Source organism: Suncus etruscus, chromosome 15 (genome assembly GCF_024139225.1).
Source record: "Suncus etruscus isolate mSunEtr1 chromosome 15, mSunEtr1.pri.cur, whole genome shotgun sequence".
Classification (NCBI taxonomy): domain Eukaryota; kingdom Metazoa; phylum Chordata; class Mammalia; order Eulipotyphla; family Soricidae; genus Suncus; species Suncus etruscus.
In genome coordinates this window covers 75,446,932-75,465,783 of record NC_064862.1, presented here as the reverse complement: position 1 = coordinate 75,465,783, position 18,852 = coordinate 75,446,932, and the positions used below count along the sequence as shown (strand labels likewise).

The window sequence follows — 18,852 nt, the reverse complement described above, 5'->3', positions numbered from 1 at the left end:
TCTATGGAGAGAGGGGGGTGTTTCTTTTTCACAGAGAAAGCTCAAACTCAGAGGCTGGACTTCTTGTCCCAACTCCCCCACAAAGCACTCCCCATCCCTTCCTAGGTTCTAGGAGAGTCTAAAAGCAGGTCACCAATGCCCTGGGGACTCTGGGAATGCCAAGGGCCCAGAAAGTCACACACAAATAGCTCCAATAAATTAATCATTTATTCGTTGCATAATACTGAAACACGACATGGCGAAGAAGCTTGTTTCGGATGTGGATGGCAGAGATCATAGATGACACATTTGAGTTTAAGAAATTGACACTGAAAAAAAATCGGTAGAACTCAGGCCCATAGATCCTGCCCTCCTAGTCACAACCCTTCCCAATCCCCTGCCCTGCTCCATTCAATTCGGAGCCAGGGTGTCCCCAGCCTTCCCTACTCCCACCTTCCTTCCAACCCCCCAACCCCCAGGACTAAAAAAAGTCCCCCTTTCTCCTTGTTGGGGGGCTCATCACCAGCCCACTTCCTTCCTAAATAAATACCCCCCCAGTCCCGCATCCTCCATTACCAAATGAAAAAATAAATATTGTGAAGACCCTTTCCACCCACCCCCAAACCACCTGGATTTGGGGCCCCAGCCATTCGCCCAAAAAGTCCCTTTCTCTTTCTCTACCCTCTCTGCAGCCCCCTTCAACTCCACCCCAGACCCAGCTAAGGGAAGGGGCGGGGATGGGCCATGAACCCTTCTGATGCCAGGGCACCCCCCCTTTGTTATCGAGGCCCGAGCAGGGCCAGGACTGCAAGAGACATGATCAGGCTGGGCTGGAGATGAAAACCCACAGAAGCCCCCCCAGTCCTACTCCTCCCCTGGTTGTGTCGAACAACGACACCTCCTCCTTTGCTCCCAGCACCCTCTCTTCTAGGAGGACGAGGAGGTCGGGCAGGCGCGGGCACGGCTGCTGGCCCTGCCATCCAGTCATCGGCATAGTGGTCGCCTTCTCCAGAACCGCCGCTGCCGCCGCCTTCATCGCCGCCTTCTTCGTGGTCTTCATCTTCTGAAGGGAGCAGCCGGGAGTAGGCAGGGAGAGCGAGAGGCCGGGCCAGGAGAGAATGGAGGCGAGGGAGGAGAGGGCGGGCAGATGTGGGAGGAGGAGGAGGAGATGGGAGGGGGGGACATGAGTGACAGGAGAAGGCGAGAAGGGGAAGAATTGAGGGAGATGGAAAAAGAGATGGGAGGGGCGCAGATGGGGGACAATGAGGAAAAAAAAATAAAGAAAAGACAATCCAGGGGCAGCCAGCGCCAGCCAGGAAGCAGGGAGGTACGGGAGGAGAGACAAAGAGAGACAGAGACAATGAGGAAGAGGGAAGAGAAATCTGAGTGTTTTGCATGGGGGAATCAGCCCACAGGCCCCCATTCCCCCTTCCCAGCCCCCCCCCCACTGCCACTGTCCACTCTAGGAAGCTCCCCACTTTGGGATAAGAAGGTGCTGGGGGTCTCCACCGCCGGGCTGTGAGCTCCAGGGGAGACCTTTATTGTTTTCCACCCGTGGGCGCTGCTGGAACGTGTGTGTTCTGGTCTCCGGGGGTCCCCAATGAATGACACTGGGAGGGGCCGAGCAGGCAGCGGGTGTGGCCTGGGCCCCGAGACGGCCAATCGCAGGAACCCGCGGCTCACCCGAGTCCTCTAAAGCCAGGTCTCGTCCCTCTGCAGCCGCCTTCATTCGCGTAGTGGCCGAGCGCAGCAGCAGCCGCCGCTTGCGAGCCGGGAGGTCGGGGGCCAAAGTCACCCCCAGAAACTCTGGGTTGTCCTGCTGTTCGGCTTCGGAGGCCCCGACCACGTAGGACAAGTACCTGCGGGCAGAGCGGCCCCGAAGACTCCCGCCCGCCCACCCGGTCCGGCCCGCCCGCCCCCCAGGAGCCGCGCCTCGTGTACCCCGTGTTCCCCGGCTCACCGGCCTCGCCCGGACCCAGTCCAGCAGGGCGCCGCCTCCTGCGAGACGTCCGCGGCCATGCGGGAGTCCGCGCACACGGCCTGGGGCAGCCCGGCCCAGAAGCCCCGTACCCGGCTCAGCCGCTCTCGGAGTTCCCATACCTGGGGGTGCAGAGAGAGCGAGAGCAAGCGGGGTGCCCGCTGCAGCGCGAACCCCCCAGGCCCCTGGGCGCCACCGCCGACCGCTGCTTTCCACTCACCAGTCTCTGCAGGCTGCTGCTCGTCGCAGTCGCCGGGGTGGGCAACTCTGCCTCGGTCTGTCCGGAGCTCCCCCAGAGCCGGCCGGCCTCTTCCCGGAGGGCTGGGGCTCGGCGGTTTCTGGATAGTATTTGTGGGGGGGTCCCGCATTCCTTAAATACCTGTAGGAACCACCACCACCCCCACATAAGTTCAGTCAGCCAGAGGTGAAACACTGGGTCCCGCCTCCACCCCTGGATCCCCGGGGACAGCCTAATCTATCTCCTCCTGGCTCCCCACTCATAGACCCCCCGCACCTGAGTGGACACCCGCACGTTGTTTTCCTGCAGGTACACCAAGGCTTCTGAGATGCGCACCCCGATGGAATGTGCTGCCAGCTCGAAGGAAAAGGAGCCTTGCAGCTTGTCGGCCAGTAACAGGAGACTGTCTGGAAGGAGGGGGTTAAGGGGGGCAGCAGGGAACCAGTCACTGAACTAGTAAGTTCCTACTAGTTTCCCCCCACCACCACCAGCCTGGCCAGGGGAAACTCATAGGAAGAGGCCCCCACCCCTTTCCCTGCTTTCCCTCACCCAGATAGGCCTTCCAGTCAGAATTGAGTCCCTGGGGGCTGAGACAGCCATGTGCCACATTGAGACAGAAGCCACGACAGGGGGGCAATGAGGGGACCCCCCGGCAAAGGGGGCAGCCAATCAGACGCATCACAGCCTGTTTGCAGCTTTCAGTCAGGGGTACCTAGGGAAGAAGGGCAGAGAGCAGGGCTTAGGCACCTCCGAACACTCGGTCCTGACCATACTGAACTCAATACTGCGCCTTTTGTCCAGGTTGTCTGTGAACCCTGAGGAGAGTGGGTGGGGTGCCAGCCCCATGTAGCAGCAGGTGACTCTCCAAGAAGATGCTGCAAACTGAGGAGGGAGGTTCGCTCCTGGGAGATAGTGCATATATATATATATATGTATATATATATATATTACTTGGGGCTCTGAGAAAAAGTGGGTGGAGAGAGTGGTGATGCGGGTGATGAGGTATCTTGGAGACTTTGAAGGATGCCCCCAGAACCTGCCTCAGTCGCAGGATGCCCCCATCTCCCATGAGGGAAGCTGGAGGAAACCAGTGCTTCAATCTCAGGCCTTCAGAAAAGGCAGGGAGACCTCAGAGGGCTGGAGAAGGTCAGAGGTCGTGACACCAAGGAGAATTATTCCAACCCTCTCTTCCCTGATTTTCCCTGGGGTGCCTTTGGGCTGATACCAGAAAGCGCCTAGCAGCTGTCTCTGTCTCTTTTTCTTTTTTGTTTCCAGGCCACACCCAGTGATATTCACGGGGCCCCTCCTGGTTCTGTGCTTGGGGGATCTTGTAGTGCTGGGGATGGAACCTGGGCTTCCTACATGCAGAGCCACTGAGCTCTCTCATCCAGCACTGGCTCTTCCTAAACATAAATAGCCTCTTTTCCATGTCTCTGAACCCACAAACCCCTCTGTTGTGTATGTAAATATTTTGGGGGATTACTATGTTGCTCACCCTAATCTGATTAGGTGATTGTGCCCTACCCTAGGGTGTGACCTGGCATTCTGCCCCCACCCTAGGGTAGGACCTGATTCTGCTTCCACCATTGGTTGGTATCTGATCCCACCATTGGGTGGGACCTGACTCTGGACTATAAGAGCAAGGGTCTGTGGAAGGCGAGGGGCTTTTTGCTGGCTGGAACTGAATCGGAGTCTTTGGACTTCAGTTTTGTCCATCCGAATAAAGCAAATATTTCCACGAGCCTGATTGTCTGCGAGCTGTTTACCCGCCGTTTCACCTCAGAACCGTGGGCTAGACAGGGTGGCAGACACGTGCTCCGAGCTGGAAGAAAAGGGCCTCATTCTCCATCCCTCCATCAGTCAACCTCTTCAGGGGCTGTCCTGCTACACCCCTCTACCTTAAGTGCTTCGTTGACCACGTCTCTTCCACTCTCCAGGCCCTGCACAAAAGCTCGGGCAGCCACCAGGGCCCGGTACAGCTGTAGGAGGGGAAAAACAACAACAAACAAACAACAGTATTAGGGGCATAGGTCAGTCGAGATTGGAGCCAAGAGAGTCCAGCAAGGGGACCTGCAATGGACATTAGTCTTAGGGGATTTATCTTGGAGTGGCCAGGGTAGAGGTATTTATAGGACTAACAGAGCAACTGTATTGAACTGAGCCTGGACTTCAATACTGAGTTGCTGAGTGTGAGAAACAGCTTTACCACTACTGGTCATGAGACCTCTGACTGGCTATTTCCTTATCTGAAAAATGGAGATTTTAGTGTCTACCTCTGGGAGTTCCACCAGTGAAAAGGAAACACAGCCCTCCTCAGATATGAAGGGTTAATCCGTGGTTCATTGAACCAAGATGTTAGGAGCAAGGGAGCAGCTCAGGGACTTGTGGAAAACCAAGGCACAGAATGAGGGAGCCAATGAAAGGGGACCAAGGATGCTTAAGAAGGGGTTGCTAGGTCAGAGCCAGCTGCCATGCAGGTCATAAGTGACTGGGATGTGAAAAAGGGGATGTCAGTGGGCTGGGAGAGAAGGATTCACAGAATACACACAGTAGGTCAAAGCAGCTGCAGCTGAGGCCTGGGAGCCCCTCACCTGCTGGCGGAGGCGACGGGGTGAGTCCCCAAAGGGTTTGAGAGACTCTTCAGCAGAGGTGGCAAAGCGCGTGAGGCAGAAGAGATACTCGTTGGAGAAGGAGTACTGTGGGTGCAGAACAGGGAATATTCTCTCCAGGAGCTGTGCCCAGAAATCTGCCAGGGCATCATCTAACCCCCCACCGGACTTCTCATAGTAGTCTCGAATCCGAGAGAACAGGCCACTGAACAAGAGCGTGTGCTGGGCGTACAGGTGGCGACCGTAGGAGCGATGGAAGAGCAGGGCCAGGGAATGCTCAGATGACAAGAGCATCTCCCGGAAGGCCTCTGTGGCAAAGGCAGAGAGAGAAGTAGTGTGAGGGGTCAGGAGGCCAGAGAGGGACTGCAAAGTGAAAGGGTGGCGACAGCAGCAGCAGGAAAGAGAAAACACAGCAAGCAAGTCTCAGGGACCTAAGTAGCTTGCAGGCAGGCGAGGTGCGGGGTAAAGTAGGGGCAGAAAAGACCTTAGAGAGAGGCTGGTGGCAAGGTAGGGGATGCTCAGCCTTCAGGGAAGGAGCAGGGAATAGGGACAGGATGCTTAGAGTCATGAACACACAGAGAGGGTACGTTGGGCCAGCATGGAAGACCCCCTCAAGTTCTCACCATCAAATGTTTTGTGCCGGGCAGTCAGCATGTGAACCAAGAAGGAGCCGCTCTCCTCTACCAGGCTCTGGAAGGTGGCCTCAGTCTCCCAGGTCAGCCTCTGCTCTATCTCACTGGAACAGCAGGTGTATTCCTGGGGACAGATCTGCAGGTGCTCACCTGGACAGAGAAATAGCGGTGGTGATGGTAGTGGTGGGAAGAAAGAGAAATTTCTGTCTTCTCCCTCCCTACCTCTTGGGGACATCCCTTCTCTTCCACCTGTCTGGTCCCTTGTCTATTGTCTGCGCTTCTCCCCCACCTGCTCCAGGCAGGTCCTTCCTTATTGTCCCTCTCCTCCATCAGAATCTGCCGCCTCTCACGAAGCCACAGCAGAGATGGGGCAAAAAAAATGTGATCCAAGGGTCCTCGGTGACCTTCCCTAACATCACACGCCGCAGGGCTTTCTAGGAACTCATGGGACAGTGTCTATGGGAAGCCTAGGGGTTGGCTGGGTGAAATGACTTGGTTAACTAGAAAGCACCACGCAAGTGGCTGGAAGAAATCGCGCAGGGACTGAATTGCGCTGCGAAGAAAGGCAGAGGAGATGCTAAAAACTAGAAGGGAATTCCTGGGGTGGGGGTGAAGGAAGAACGCTATTATGTGATCCCAAGTAAGAAAAGTTCAGAAGGAGGCATCATTATTATGGGGTTTGAGATGATTACAACGGACACTCTGAAAGGAAAGCGAGTTATTGTGCGATGGGGAGGAGCCGCCCCCACCCCTTTCCCGCACCCCCACTTCTCATCCTGTCTTCCTCTTGTGCTCCTCACCTGAGATCAGGGCGGGAGGGAGTAGGTTTAAGCTATATCCCCGGGCTCCCAACACCTGCCGGGTCTCAGTGCAACTCCGGGTGACCTTAGCCTCGCTCCAAAATCCTGGTCCCGGACCGGGACAGAGAGGCAGCAGCAGCAGCAGAAGAGATCGCATCGCGGACATAGCCGCTGCCTCTTTGGGACGGCCAAAGTGGATACAAAGGAAGAAAGAAAAAGCCGCCTAAACTCGGGAAGTCCGTTCTTGGTCACGGGACCGCCCCGCGGGTCAAAGAAAGAGCGCGACCCCCCGAAAACTGAACACTGAGCACGATAGCCTGGGACCAGGCGGCATCTGCCGAGACAATGGGAGCCGGGAGTCGGACAGGGGGCGGGGCCACAGCTCGAGCCCCACCAATGAGCAGGAGGCGACGGACCCGGGGGCGGGGTCAAAGCAGAAATTAAGCCAATGTCGGGAGGGGAAACTCGGCAGGGGGGCGGGACGCGACCCAACGAAGGTGGTTGACGGGAGGGGCGTGGTCTTTAGGAGGGGCGTGGCCATTCAGCCAGAAGGCGGGGCTAGGATAGAGCTCAGCCTATGGCAGTTGAGAAGCCAGAGTCCCAAAAAAAAAAAAAAAAAAAAGACGCTACTAGTCATTCAGCGCGAAGCCCACCTAATATGGGAAGAAAATAGAGGCGAGGTCTGGGTGGGCGGGGCCTGGGTGGGTGGAGCTAAAACGAGCTGTAGCCAGCCAGCACGCGTGAGCCCACGTGACTGAAGCGAGCTGGAGCCGGCACGCTTGAGCCCACGTGACTGGGCTACTTGTTGCCTACTCGAAGGCCACCGGTAGAGTGTGAGGGAAACGTGGTGAGCTTCGCGCGAATTCAAATCTCGCGAGAGGTTCAAGTCTGTGCACACGTGTGCCCAACCGTTGGCTTTGCGTCTGCGCACTGAGCACCTGGCGCCTTCCCGCGCTTTTTTAGAGTCGCGCGCGCCAACGGAAGGGAAGGAAGGCAGCGGCAGAGCGCCAGTGCCTGAGGAGAGGGGGGGACGGCACGCAAGCCTGTGGGACCTTTCCTCAGCCCTGCGCGGCTCGAAGTCGCTATTGCAGGTTCCGGCCCCCCTCACCCTCAGCGTTCCTCGCCCCCCAAAATTGACCCGGCCCTTTCCCCTTGGCGCAGAGCGCTTCAGGCCTGATCAGAAGACTCCATCTCCTCGATACCTGAGGGGGTGAATCTGCGCAGACTCCGGCCTTCATTAATGGCGCCTTTCTGGCCTCTTTTCACCTCTAGTCGAACTTTCCAAAAGGGGAAAATTGGGGGTGTCTGGGGGGGTTTCTGCAGCAGAAGGGTGATATGTGAGCCTGAGTCCACAATTCCCCGTTCTGAACCCTTTGTAGGTTCTAGCTGCTCGGAACTCAGGGGTGGGGGTGTTTTTTTTTTATCTTTATCTTCTTTTTGGGGGGGCGTGTTTCGGGGACCACACTGGTCAGTGCTTGGGACTTAACACCTGTTCCTCCTGCATTTTGGGGGAATCATATGGGGTACTGGGGATGGAGCCTAGGTCGGCAAACCCCCTCCCTGCTGTGCTATTTATTATCCTTTTGACCCTTAATTTTATTTTTGCCCCCAGGGCCCCTCCTGGGCAAGACTTGGAGGGTCTGCCAAATCGCATCTCCTGCATCATAGCGTTGTTATTTGGGGGGGGGGCACACCTGGAGGTGCTCAGTGGGATGCTGGGGATTGAATCGTGCCCGAGTGCAAGACTAATGCCCTATCTGCTGTGCTATCACTCTGCCTCCTGGCGTCGTTATTTGGGGGGGGGGTTGCTTTAAGGATAAAGGGGCTCCCCTTTGATGCATGGGGGGGGAGTTAAGCAAATATCCTCTGTCTTATTTCTTGCGGGTCTCAGGAGCAGGCATCCTGCAAGGAAAGAGACCGGGTCTGGAGAATTGGGGGGGGGGGGGGGTGTCTGAGTTCATGCCCTCTTTCTCTTTGCAGCCACTTACCATGCCTGTCCTGCGTTCCTCCACCCGCCACCAGAGCTCCTCTTCCTCCTCCCCACAAGTAGAGTCCTCCCCACTGCAGAGGAGCCTGGGAAGTAAACACCAAGGTCTGGCCAAGTCCCCCAGTTCATCGGTCAGTGTGGTCAGTGATGGAAGTGACTCAGAACAGACATCAGGGTGAGTGGAGTGGGTACCATCTCCCCTTCTTTCTCCTGCAGCACTTGGAAGCTTCACCTGATCTTGAGAGGGCAGGTGCTGGGAAGACTAGAAAGGTGTCATGAGGTGCAGCAGCCTGCTCTGTTTTGTGAGCCCCCACATCCCACATTATGTGATAGCCCTAGAGATTACTAAATTCAGTCCCTTCTTTGCTTAACAAATAATACATCATTCTTGGTTGACCTCTTGTCCTTCCCTTATTTGGGGATTTTATATGTCAATCCAAAGTCCCTTTTTGTTACATTCATGAGTTTATTTTGTGTGGATTGTAATAAAGTTTTGTTTTTTTTTTTAAATCTTGACCAAGGAGCTGGAGCAGCAGGTAGGGCATTTGCCTTGCTCGAAGCTGACCTGGATTCAATCCTCTGCTATATAGGGTTCCCTGAGCTTACCAGGAATAATTTCTGAGCTTAGAGCCAGGAGTAACCTTTGAGCACTGCCAGTTGTGGTCCAGGAAAAAAAAAAAAAAACTTGACCAAAAAGTCTTATTCAAGATCTTATTTAACCCCTGGTTATTTAATTGGTTGTCTCTCTCAATCTCTCCCTCCCTCTCTCTCCTCTTTTCTCTCCTATCTCTTCCTCCTCCTCTCATCTTTCTCTTTTTCTCTTTCTCCCTCTTTACCTCCCACACTCCCACCCAGCAGTGCTCAGGGCTCTGAGCTCAGATCTGGTTCTGAGCTCAGAGATCAATTCTAGCTGGCTCAGGGGACCATATGGGATACCAGGGATTGAACCCAAGTTATCTATCTGCAAGGCAAACACCCTGTTATCTGTACTATCTCACTCAGCCCTCTCATTTCTGTTTTTTCAGTATTTGTTGGTAGCCAAGTCATATCTGTGTTATAAACATAACTCAGAGACATGCACTTATATTGTTGTTTTTTCCTTTGTGTTTGGGCCACACTTGGTGGTGTTCAGTGGGATGTCCTCGCTCTGTGATTCTGGGAATTGAACATGAATTGGATATGCAAGGCAAGAATCCTACTTGATCTATGTCTCCAGTACCAGACAGTGTTTTAAGGGGTAAAATTTTACTCCAGGTGCACGACAATTTGTTTTTTTGATCAGTAATAATAAGACTTCTCGATACATACTGATTTTTATTTTTGTTTGTTTTGGGTCATATCTGGCAGTATTAAAATTCTACTCCTGGTTTTGTGCTCAGGTATTACTCCTGGTGAAGCTTTGGGTACTATATAGGATACTGGGATTGATCCAGAATGGTTGCTTGCAAGGTAGACACCCTACCTGCTGTACTATCTCTCCAGCCCATTATGCTGGCTTTTTTCTCTGCACAACAGAGAAAATGTTCATAATTCATAAATGAATTATCATTTGATTGTCTTGTTTGAGAAAATATTAAAGAAGGGTAGTTCATCACCAGCTTCACTTTCTCCTTATCCATTGCTTTATTAAAGGATTTTTTTTTTTCATTTAAGATTTTTTTCTCTACTTCCTGGAAATGGTAAGCTAATCTGTTTCAAAGAGTAGCGAGAAATGAACCTTTATTAACCCTCTTCTAAGAGGGGCTGGAGCTTGTATTTAAGATACTCGTATTTCCTCGTAGGGATAGTGACTCTTTATCACCTGGGGAAGGCAGTGACTTTGAGGATAGCTTGAGATGCACTGTGAAGAAGAGAGAGGCAAAAAGGCCACTCAGAACAACCCCGGTGAGTCTGTCCATTTGATTTTGGTTTTGAACCTAGTCTGGGAAATGGGGAAAAAAAAAAAAAACAGAGAAAAAGAAAAAGGAAAGGGTAAAACTTAATGTAAAGGACTAAAGTCAGTAAAAGGAAAATTTTGGACCCAGAGGATAGTATAGTGGGTAGAATGCTTGCCTTGCGTGTATGATCAATGTTCCACCCCTGGAATCCCATATGGTTTCCTGAGCCTCCTAGGAGTGATCCCTGAGTATAGAGCTAGGGGCAAGCCCTGAGCACTGCCAGGTGTGGCTCTTCCCCAGAAAGGGAAGGGAGAATTTTAAGTGAAAATAAAAGGGGGACAATTAAAATTTAACCCTGCTCCCAAATAAAACAGCATTTGGAAGAGGGTTGGGCCACACTTGGCAGTGTTCAGGGCTTACTCCTGACTCTGTGCTCAGGAATCACTTCTGGTGATGCTTGGGGGGGCACCATGTGGGATAATGGGTTTGAACCCAGTTTTACTGCATGCAAGCAAATGCCCTACTCACTGTACTCTCTGTTCTTAAAATAACAAATCTTCCTATTTCTTTTCTTTAAGAAATAGGAAGTTTTTTTAACTATACCATTCTGTTTTGTTTTTGTTTGTTTTGGGGTCATACCCGGCAGTGCTCAGGGCTTCCTCCTGGCTTTACGCTCAAAAATCACTCCTGGAAGGCTCGGGGGACCGTATGGGATGCCAGGATTCGAACCACCGTCCTTCTGCGTCTAAGAAACGCCCTACCACTGTACTATCTCTCCAGTCCCTGATTCTGTTTGTTTTTTAATTGTTATTTAAAGAGCCGTGCTTTACAAAATTGATAGTTGAGTTTTAGACATATTAATATTTTAGCACCTATTCCACCACCAGTGTCAACTTCTGTCACCAGTGCTCCCATATTGTCATTCTCCACCCTCCAACCAACCTCTCCTCCCCCAATAAATAAGATTATAAAAATAACACATGATTTACGAAGTTGTTCAAAAGATAGTTGTTTCAGTCAGTAAGTGTTTAAATGCCAGTCCTAGCACCTGTGTGATCTTCCCTCCACCAGTATCTTCAGTTTCCCACTCACCACCTTAGCCTGTTCCCTTGCAGGTACAAAAAAATTGTACTTCATATTGTTTACTACAACTCAAAGGCAAATGAAATTATCAAAACTTAGATCAATAAGGGCCAGTTTGTAATAATTGTTCTATTTCTCAGTGGTGTTTCTAGAGTCATTGAGGATTTAGTGGGCTGTGTTTTGTGCTAGTTGAGCTCTCCATGATATTGTTTAGGCTCACTGAGCTCAGTGGTCTTCTCTGAAACTTTCCCATGATCTTTGCTCTGATTCTAATGGACTAACACTACTATGAAATTTTGAGGTGTGGTGCAATCACATTCAATCTAGAATCCAATAGATTTGGAACAAAATTTGGTGGCTTGACAGTTTGATAAGATTCAGTTATGGAGCTGGGCTGTTTCTGTTGAAGGGTGTCAGATGTAGCTATATGCTGCTGTACCTTCAGGCAGAAAGGGGAACCTGACCATCCCCATTTCAAGAAAGCCCCAGAGTTTTCAGCCAGGCTAATCAGCCAGGGAAGAGTTGGAGGCTAGTAAGAAATAGAAAGATTTTTTTGGAAAGAAAAAGAGAAACTCTCCCATTGGGGAGGAACTTGGTGTAAGGCTAAATTTAACAATAGTATTTTTATTTCTTAGTTAGTTCTTTGGCCACTCCAGGGATTATTCCTGGATGTTATTCCTGCTAAGGAATACTAGCAGGCTGAGGGACCATATGGGATTTCAGGGATCAAACCCGGTCAACCATGTGCTAGGCAAGCACCTTATATGCTGTACTATCTCTTTGACCCCAGCAACAGTATTTTTATTTTATTATTTAAATTCCTTTTTTTTTTTTTTTGGTCACACCCAGTGATGCTCAGGGGTTTCTCCTGGATAGGCACTCAGAAATTGCTCCTGGTTGGGGAACCATGTGGGATGCCTGGTGATCGAACCACGCCAAGCAGTCCATCCTGGGTCAACCGCATGCAAGGCAAAATACTGCTGCACCACTGCTCCAGTTCCTATTTAAAACAATTTAGTAGTACTTTTTAAAAAAGAATTCTGATTTTTGGTATTTTCTAGGTGACTAAAAAACCTAGGAAAGGATCCAGAGTAGTACATGGTCATGGACAAAAGAAGGTAGAGCCACCAATCAGCGATCTTTTCGATGCCGTGAAAGCTGCTAAAGGTGACATGCAGGTAAGATAGTCTCTCACCCATTTCTAGACACCTTGAAATCTATTGTAGGGTGGAAAGAGAAGGATACTATAAATAAACTTGATTTAATATGTACATTTGATTATATATTGTGAATATAACTGATACTGATGAGGTAGTCTCACAAGACCATGAAGTGATAGAAGGGAGACCTTGGATAAGAGAGAATGTTTCTTTCCTAAAAATATTACAAGACAGAATGCATTTTGCATTTATGAATTAATGGAATTAATGAAAATGCAATGAGAGACATTGAATGATCTAAAAAGATCAGTATAGTTGGCAATTTATTCACTTTATTGCTTTTTACTCCACCGTTATACCTAGGTTTTCCTCTCCTTTCATACCTTTTTTAAAAATAATTTTACTATAATTTTATTAAAAGTATAAGATGGGCCCGGAGAGATAGCACAGTGGCGTTTGCCTTGCAAGCAGCCGATCCAGGACCAAAGGTGGTTGGTTCGAATCCCGGTGTCCCATATGGTCCCCCGTGCCTGCCAGGAGCTATTTCTGAGCAGACAGCCAGGAGTAACCCCTGAGCACTGCCGGGTGTGACCCAAAAACAAACAAAAAAAAAAGTATAAGATATACATGTGATATAATGTCCTTTAAATGGTCACTGAGTTACCTCTTTCCAGGTCAAGAAAATCAAATAGTAATAATGTAGATTCTTTGTATTTATTTTGCCATAACTCCCCTTAAAGTCTCTTCACCACAGAGATAACCATTAGATTGAATGTTGTTACTCATTTTCTTAATTTTTGTGATAGTGTTTCACCAGTGAGTAGATTGCTTTCCTGTATATGGGAGCTTCCATGCAGTGCTCAGTGGTCGTAGGGCTTCTCTGCACCATTCTCACCCAAACGGTGCTTGGTATAATTGGGGTTACTCATGGTCACGTTCCATCTTGCAGTGCTGTCAGAGTTTCCGTGCTTAGATCCAGTGCTTAGCAATATATATTAAATATTTCAGATATTTTAAGGGCATGGGGAGGTAGATTAAAGGGCTAGTTAGTTAGTGCCTGCTTTGTGTGTGTGAGGTCCAGGTTTGGTCCCCGGCACTGCATGATCTTTAAACACCAAACCAGGAATAGCCACTTAGCACAACTGCATGTGACCAACAAAACTCCAAAGGTTTAATTCTTTAATTGGGAGTTTTTATGCTTTGACTGGGAATAGTAAAGAGTTTCTCATCTCAAACTATTGGAATCAAAGCTCAATGTGGCTTTCTTAGACTTTGGTGGATGAATGGCTGGAAAGCTACAAACAAGACCCAGAAGCAGGCTTCTTGGAGCTCATTAACTTCTTCATCCGGTCTTGTGGGTGTAAAGGTGAGGAAAATTCCCTACCTCTTTCTACTCTCAAGGTTTTTGTCTCCTATGTTAGGAAACTTTCCAGCCATTTTATGAGTAGAGATAGGCAAAATTAAGGGAGAAGGCTTTTTTTGTTGTTTTTTGTTTTTTGGGGTCACACCCAGCAGCGCTCAGGGGTTACTCCTGGCTCTAAGCTCAGAAATCGCTCCTGACAGGCTGGGTGGATCATATGGGATGCCCGGATTCGAACCACTGTCCTTCTGCATGCAAGGCAAATGCCCTACTTCCATGCTATATCTCCGGCCCTGGGAGAAGGCTTTTTTTTGGGGTTTTTTTGTTTGTTTGTTTGTTTTTTTGGTTTTTGGGTCACACCCAGCGGTGCTCAGGGTTACTCCTGGCTGTCTGCTCAGAAATAGCTCCTGGCAGGCACGGGGGACCATATGGGACACCAGGATTCGAACCAACCACCTTAGGTCCTGGATCGGCTGCTTGCAAAGCAAACACCGCTGTGCTATCTCTCCAGGCCCAGGAGAAGGCATTTTTAAAGTTGAACTTACTTAACTACATTGTTTTGTTCTGTTTTGTTTTGGGGTTATTTCCAAAACGTGGTGCTATTTGGGGCACTACTGACAGTGTTCAGGGGATCATGGGATAGGGGGGATCAAACTTAGACTGCTTCCATGCATAGGATGTACTCCAGCCCCTTGAGCTATCTCTATATCCTTAGAAATAGTTTTTATTTTTGCCATACTCATCCCAGATTTATGGTACTTAAGGTTTACTTCTGGCTCTGTGCTTAGGGATCACGTCTGATGGGCTCAGGGACAATATGTGGTGCTGAGGATTGAGCCTGGGTCAGCCACATGCAAGGCAAGCACCTTACCTGCTTATCTCCCCTACTCCATCATAGGCTCTTTTTTTTTGTTTTTTGGGGTTTTTTTTTTGTTTTTTTTTTGTTTGTTTGTTTTTGGTTTTTGGGTCATACCAGGCAGTGCTCAGGGGTCACTCCTGGCTCTATGCTCAGAAATCGTTCATGACAGGCTCAGGGGACCATATGGGATTCCAGGATTTGAACCACCGTCCTTCTGCATGTAAGGCAAGGCAAACTCCTTACCTCTATGCTATCCCTTCAGCCCCATCATAGGCTCTTTTTAGTATATTTTTTATTCACCTTCAGATGAATGTTTAGATGAATAGTCACCATGTCCTGTTATTTTTCTAGTAAATCCTTTTTTCTGTTCCTTGTTCCTTAGGCACAGTGACCACTGAGATGTTCAAGAAGATGTCCAACTCAGAAATTATCCAGCACCTAACAGAACAGTTTAATGAGGTACAGGAAGACAAGCATATCTTCTTGGGCTCTTTTTTTTTGTTTTGTTTATTTTTTTCTGGATCACACTTAGCAATGCTCATGGGCTACTCCTAGCTATGCACTCAGGAATCATTCCTGATGGTGTTTCTTATCCCTCTTATTCCAAAATATAAAGTCCACCGTTCCCTCCTTTCTCATTCTGGGAGTATAATAGATTTTAGAAGTAGTGGTTGTGGGACCAGATTGGTGGCGCAAGTGGTAGGGCATCTGCTTTGCACTCGCTAGCCTAAGATGGACCGTGATTAGATCCTCTGGTGTCCCATATGGTCCCCCAAGCCAGGAGAGATTTCTGAGCACATAGCCAGGAGTAACTCCTGATCATCACTGAGTATGGCCCGAAACCCCCCACCCAAAAAAAAAAGTAGTGGTTGTAATCTCTAGAAGGTGAAACTGATCTACAGCTACTAGCTAATTTTCTTCTAGAGTTGAAAATAGCCAAACTAAGGCATGACAGATTCATTATTTAGTTAATGGTTTTTTCAATATTCCAAGTGTCTGTGGTTTTGTAGGCCTGGTAGTAATTCAAACTCTCTCACACACTTGTCTCTAGGACTCAGGAGACTATCCTCTGACAGCTCCAGGTCCATCCTGGAAGAAGTTTCAGGGAAGCTTCTGTGAATTTGTGAAGACCTTGGTTTTTCAGTGCCAATACAGCCTCCTCTACAGTGGCTTCCCTATGGACAATCTCATTTCCCTGCTTACTGGCCTTTCAGACTCCCAAGTTCGAGCCTTCCGTCACACTAGCACCCTGGCTGGTAAGCACTCATTTTCACTCTAGAACATTCTCTTAGGAATAGGTAGAATTTCCATCTGTTCCTAGTTCTGGATATTACTTTCTATCTGAGTCTAAGCTTTTTATTTCAGTGTCTACTGCTTTTTTTTGGTGGGGTGGGTAGAGGTGAAGTACTTTGATCTTATTTAAAAATAAATTTATTAAGATTCTATTATTTAAATACTGTTAATAATGGTTCTCATGCACATAATTTTAGCATTGTATTCTTCACCAATGTAATCACTTCCCCCTACCTAGATCCCTCCCTCTCAGATTCTCCTACCCCAACTCAATTGTGTGGATCAGTTCTCCCATTATGTCTTGATGGCTTTTTCGTTTTTGTTTTTGACTCACTCTCTGATGCTCAGGGCTTATTTCCATCTTCTACACTCAGGAATTAATCCTGGCTGTACTTGGGAGACCATATGGGAAAGCTGGATTAAATCTGGGTTGGCTGCTTTGCAAGACAAATTTCCTCCCCACTCCAGCTCCTCACCTTGCTGCTTTTAACCCAAATCTCAATAGATTTTTCTCACTGGTGGAATTGTAAGAGGAAATGGGTTACCGTGAACATTTTTAGAAGTTATTTTTTTGTTGTTGTTTTTGTTTTTGTTTTTGTTTTTGGATCACACCTGGTGTCGCTCAGGAGTTACTCCTGGCTCTGCGCTCAGAAGTCGATCCTGGCTGGCTCAGGGGACCAAATGGGATGCCAGGATTCAAACCAGGTTCCATCCTGTGTTGGCATCATGCAAGGCAAATGCCTTACCGCTGTGCTATCACTTTGGACCAAAAATTAACTTTTCTTTTCAACACTCAGTGGTGTTCTCAGGACAACTCTTGGCAGTTCTTGGAGGAGCAAACTGGGATGTGAATCATAGGGGGTCTAACCCAAATTGGCCACATACAATGTATGTACTTTGGCTCTGGACCCAGAGAATTGACATGCATTACGGGAATTTGCTAACAGCTAAAAGAAGTCCCAAGGAACTGGGGAGAATAACAACAAAAAAGCCAACACACAGACTCTGGCTTTTCATTTTCTCTGCCCTTTTTAATCCTTCTGTTTCTGTCATACCTGGCTGTGCTCAGGGCTTACTCCTGGTTCCACGCTTAGGGATCACGCTTCTCAGTGCTTAGGGGACCATATGGGATGCTAGGGTCAGTTGCATACAAGACAAACACCCTACTCCTTTATTACCCCTCCTTTTTTTTAACACACCCTTCCTATCTAAATATTGATTCCCTGATACTGTTTTTCCTAACTCAAAGCCATGAAGTTAATGACCTCCTTGGTAAGAGTTGCCCTCCAACTGAGTCTGCATAAAGATAACAACCAGCGTCAATATGATGCTGAACGAAACAAGGGTCCTGGTCAGAGAGCACCAGAAAGGCTGGAGAGCCTGCTGGAAAAGCGAAAAGAGGTAAGTTTACCTGTCTCTTCCCTAGCTCTACTGTTATTCCTGAGCTTCCAGCACAGCCTGTCTTCGAGACCCTTTCTCTGACCCTATTTTTCCTTAATTTATTGATTTATTGAAGAGGCATGCCTGTTGTCTTAACATTGCCTTTTAATTCTACATAGTTGGTGTCTATTATTAATCAAATCCAGGGTTTCTTAATTAGTGACATTGGAAGTTGTTACAGCATTCAGTGTAGGTTACTTAGTAGCATCCCAATATATAGCATCAATATATATCTGCAATATAGGCGAGTTGTACTATCTTTAAATATTTCTTTTTAGAAACCAGAGAGTAGTACATTGGGTAAAGCACTTACTTTACCAAAGAAACAATTACTCATGGTTCCCAAAATAATGCCAGGAGTGATCCCTGAGCCCAGAGCCAGGAGCAAACCTGCAGCACAATCAGGTGTGGTCCAATGACACAAAATTAAGTATTACTGTTTTTTAGTAAAATATGTCACCATTTTAAATCATTGATATAATCTTATTATTGTTTGTTCCATTGCTTTCAAGCTTCATTTATTTTCTAATTTTCCAGCTCAGAAGCCCCATAACTCTGAGCAAGAGCCTTTTAGCTTTTCTTCTAGGCTAAGGTAGCCAAATTAACCATGAAAAGTGATGTATTTTTTTCTCAAACACAAACCTCTATAATATTAGTGGATTATCCAGCCTCTTCCAAAATAGGAGGTTTGAAAGGGAACATAGGATAGCAAGAGTTTCAGCCTATATCCTATGATAAATAGAACCCATATGCTATTGGGGTTCAAGAGAGATTTACCGGGGCTGGAGAGATAGCATGGAGGTAAGGTGTTTGCCTTTCATGCAGAAGGTTGGTGGTTCAAATCCCGGCATCCCATATGGTCCCCTGAGCCTGCCAGGAGCGATTTCTGAGCATAGAGCCAGGAGGAACCCCTGAGCGCTGCCGGGTGTGACCCAAAAACAAAAAAAAAAAAAAAAAGAGAGAGAGAGATTTACCTCTTCCTTCCTTTTCTCCAGCTTCAAGAGCATCAAGAGGACATTGAGGGGATGATGAATGCCCTCTTCAGGGGTGTCTTCGTACATCGGTACAGGTGAGGTCATGTGATTGTGTTTGTATTAAAACTCATGGAGACATGTTGCTGTTAAAACATACATGTTGGGGGCCGGTGAGGTGGCACTAGAGGTAAGGTGTCTGCCTTGCAAGCACTAGCCAAGGAAGGACCTCGGTTTGATCCCCTGGTGTCCCATATGTTCTCCCCAAGTCAGGGGCGATTTCTGAACGCTTAGCCAGGAGTAACCCCTGAGCATCAAACAGGTGTAGCCCAAAAAAAACAAAAATAAAAACATGTTGATGTTAAAACAACTGGACATTGGGTGATAGAATCTCTGGAAGTAATAAGGTTCCTTCTTTTTTTTTTTTTTGGTTTTTGAGTCACACCCGGCAGTGCTCAGGGGTTACTTCTGGCTCCATGCTCGGAAATCACTCCTGGCGGGCTCTGGGGACCATATGGGATATCAGGATTTGAACCAATGACCTTCTGCATGAAAGGCAAATGCCTTATCTCCATGCTATCTCTCC

General features: G+C 48.5%; 3 protein-coding genes across 4 annotated transcripts in view; 2 read left to right on the top strand and 1 right to left on the bottom strand.

Moving 5' to 3' along the window:
* MEPCE (methylphosphate capping enzyme) overlaps positions 1-18,852 on the top strand; it is a 372,004-nt gene that overhangs the window by 254,914 nt on the left and 98,238 nt on the right. The gene's annotated exons all lie outside the window — the stretch shown is intronic.
* Positions 679-6,402, bottom strand: GPC2 (glypican 2). Its single transcript, XM_049788621.1, has 10 exons — positions 6,237-6,402; positions 5,428-5,586; positions 4,787-5,112; positions 4,094-4,174; positions 2,745-2,907; positions 2,472-2,602; positions 2,178-2,336; positions 1,940-2,079; positions 1,663-1,838; positions 679-1,039 (listed from the first exon to the last, which is right to left on the bottom strand). Exons 1-10 carry the CDS (start codon positions 6,400-6,402, stop codon positions 759-761), a joined length of 1,782 nt encoding a protein of 593 aa, XP_049644578.1. The 3' UTR covers positions 679-758.
* Positions 2,516-18,852, top strand: part of STAG3 (stromal antigen 3) — a 36,379-nt gene continuing 20,042 nt past the window's right edge. The window contains exons 1-9 of the mRNA XM_049788182.1: positions 2,516-2,651; positions 8,217-8,398; positions 10,005-10,107; positions 12,245-12,361; positions 13,613-13,709; positions 14,945-15,021; positions 15,614-15,818; positions 17,105-17,256; positions 18,291-18,364. Of these exons, the coding sequence (XP_049644139.1) occupies positions 8,226-8,398; positions 10,005-10,107; positions 12,245-12,361; positions 13,613-13,709; positions 14,945-15,021; positions 15,614-15,818; positions 17,105-17,256; positions 18,291-18,364 (998 nt within the window). The 5' untranslated portion in view covers positions 2,516-2,651; positions 8,217-8,225. The remainder of the gene's footprint in view (positions 2,652-8,216; positions 8,399-10,004; positions 10,108-12,244; positions 12,362-13,612; positions 13,710-14,944; positions 15,022-15,613; positions 15,819-17,104; positions 17,257-18,290; positions 18,365-18,852) is intronic.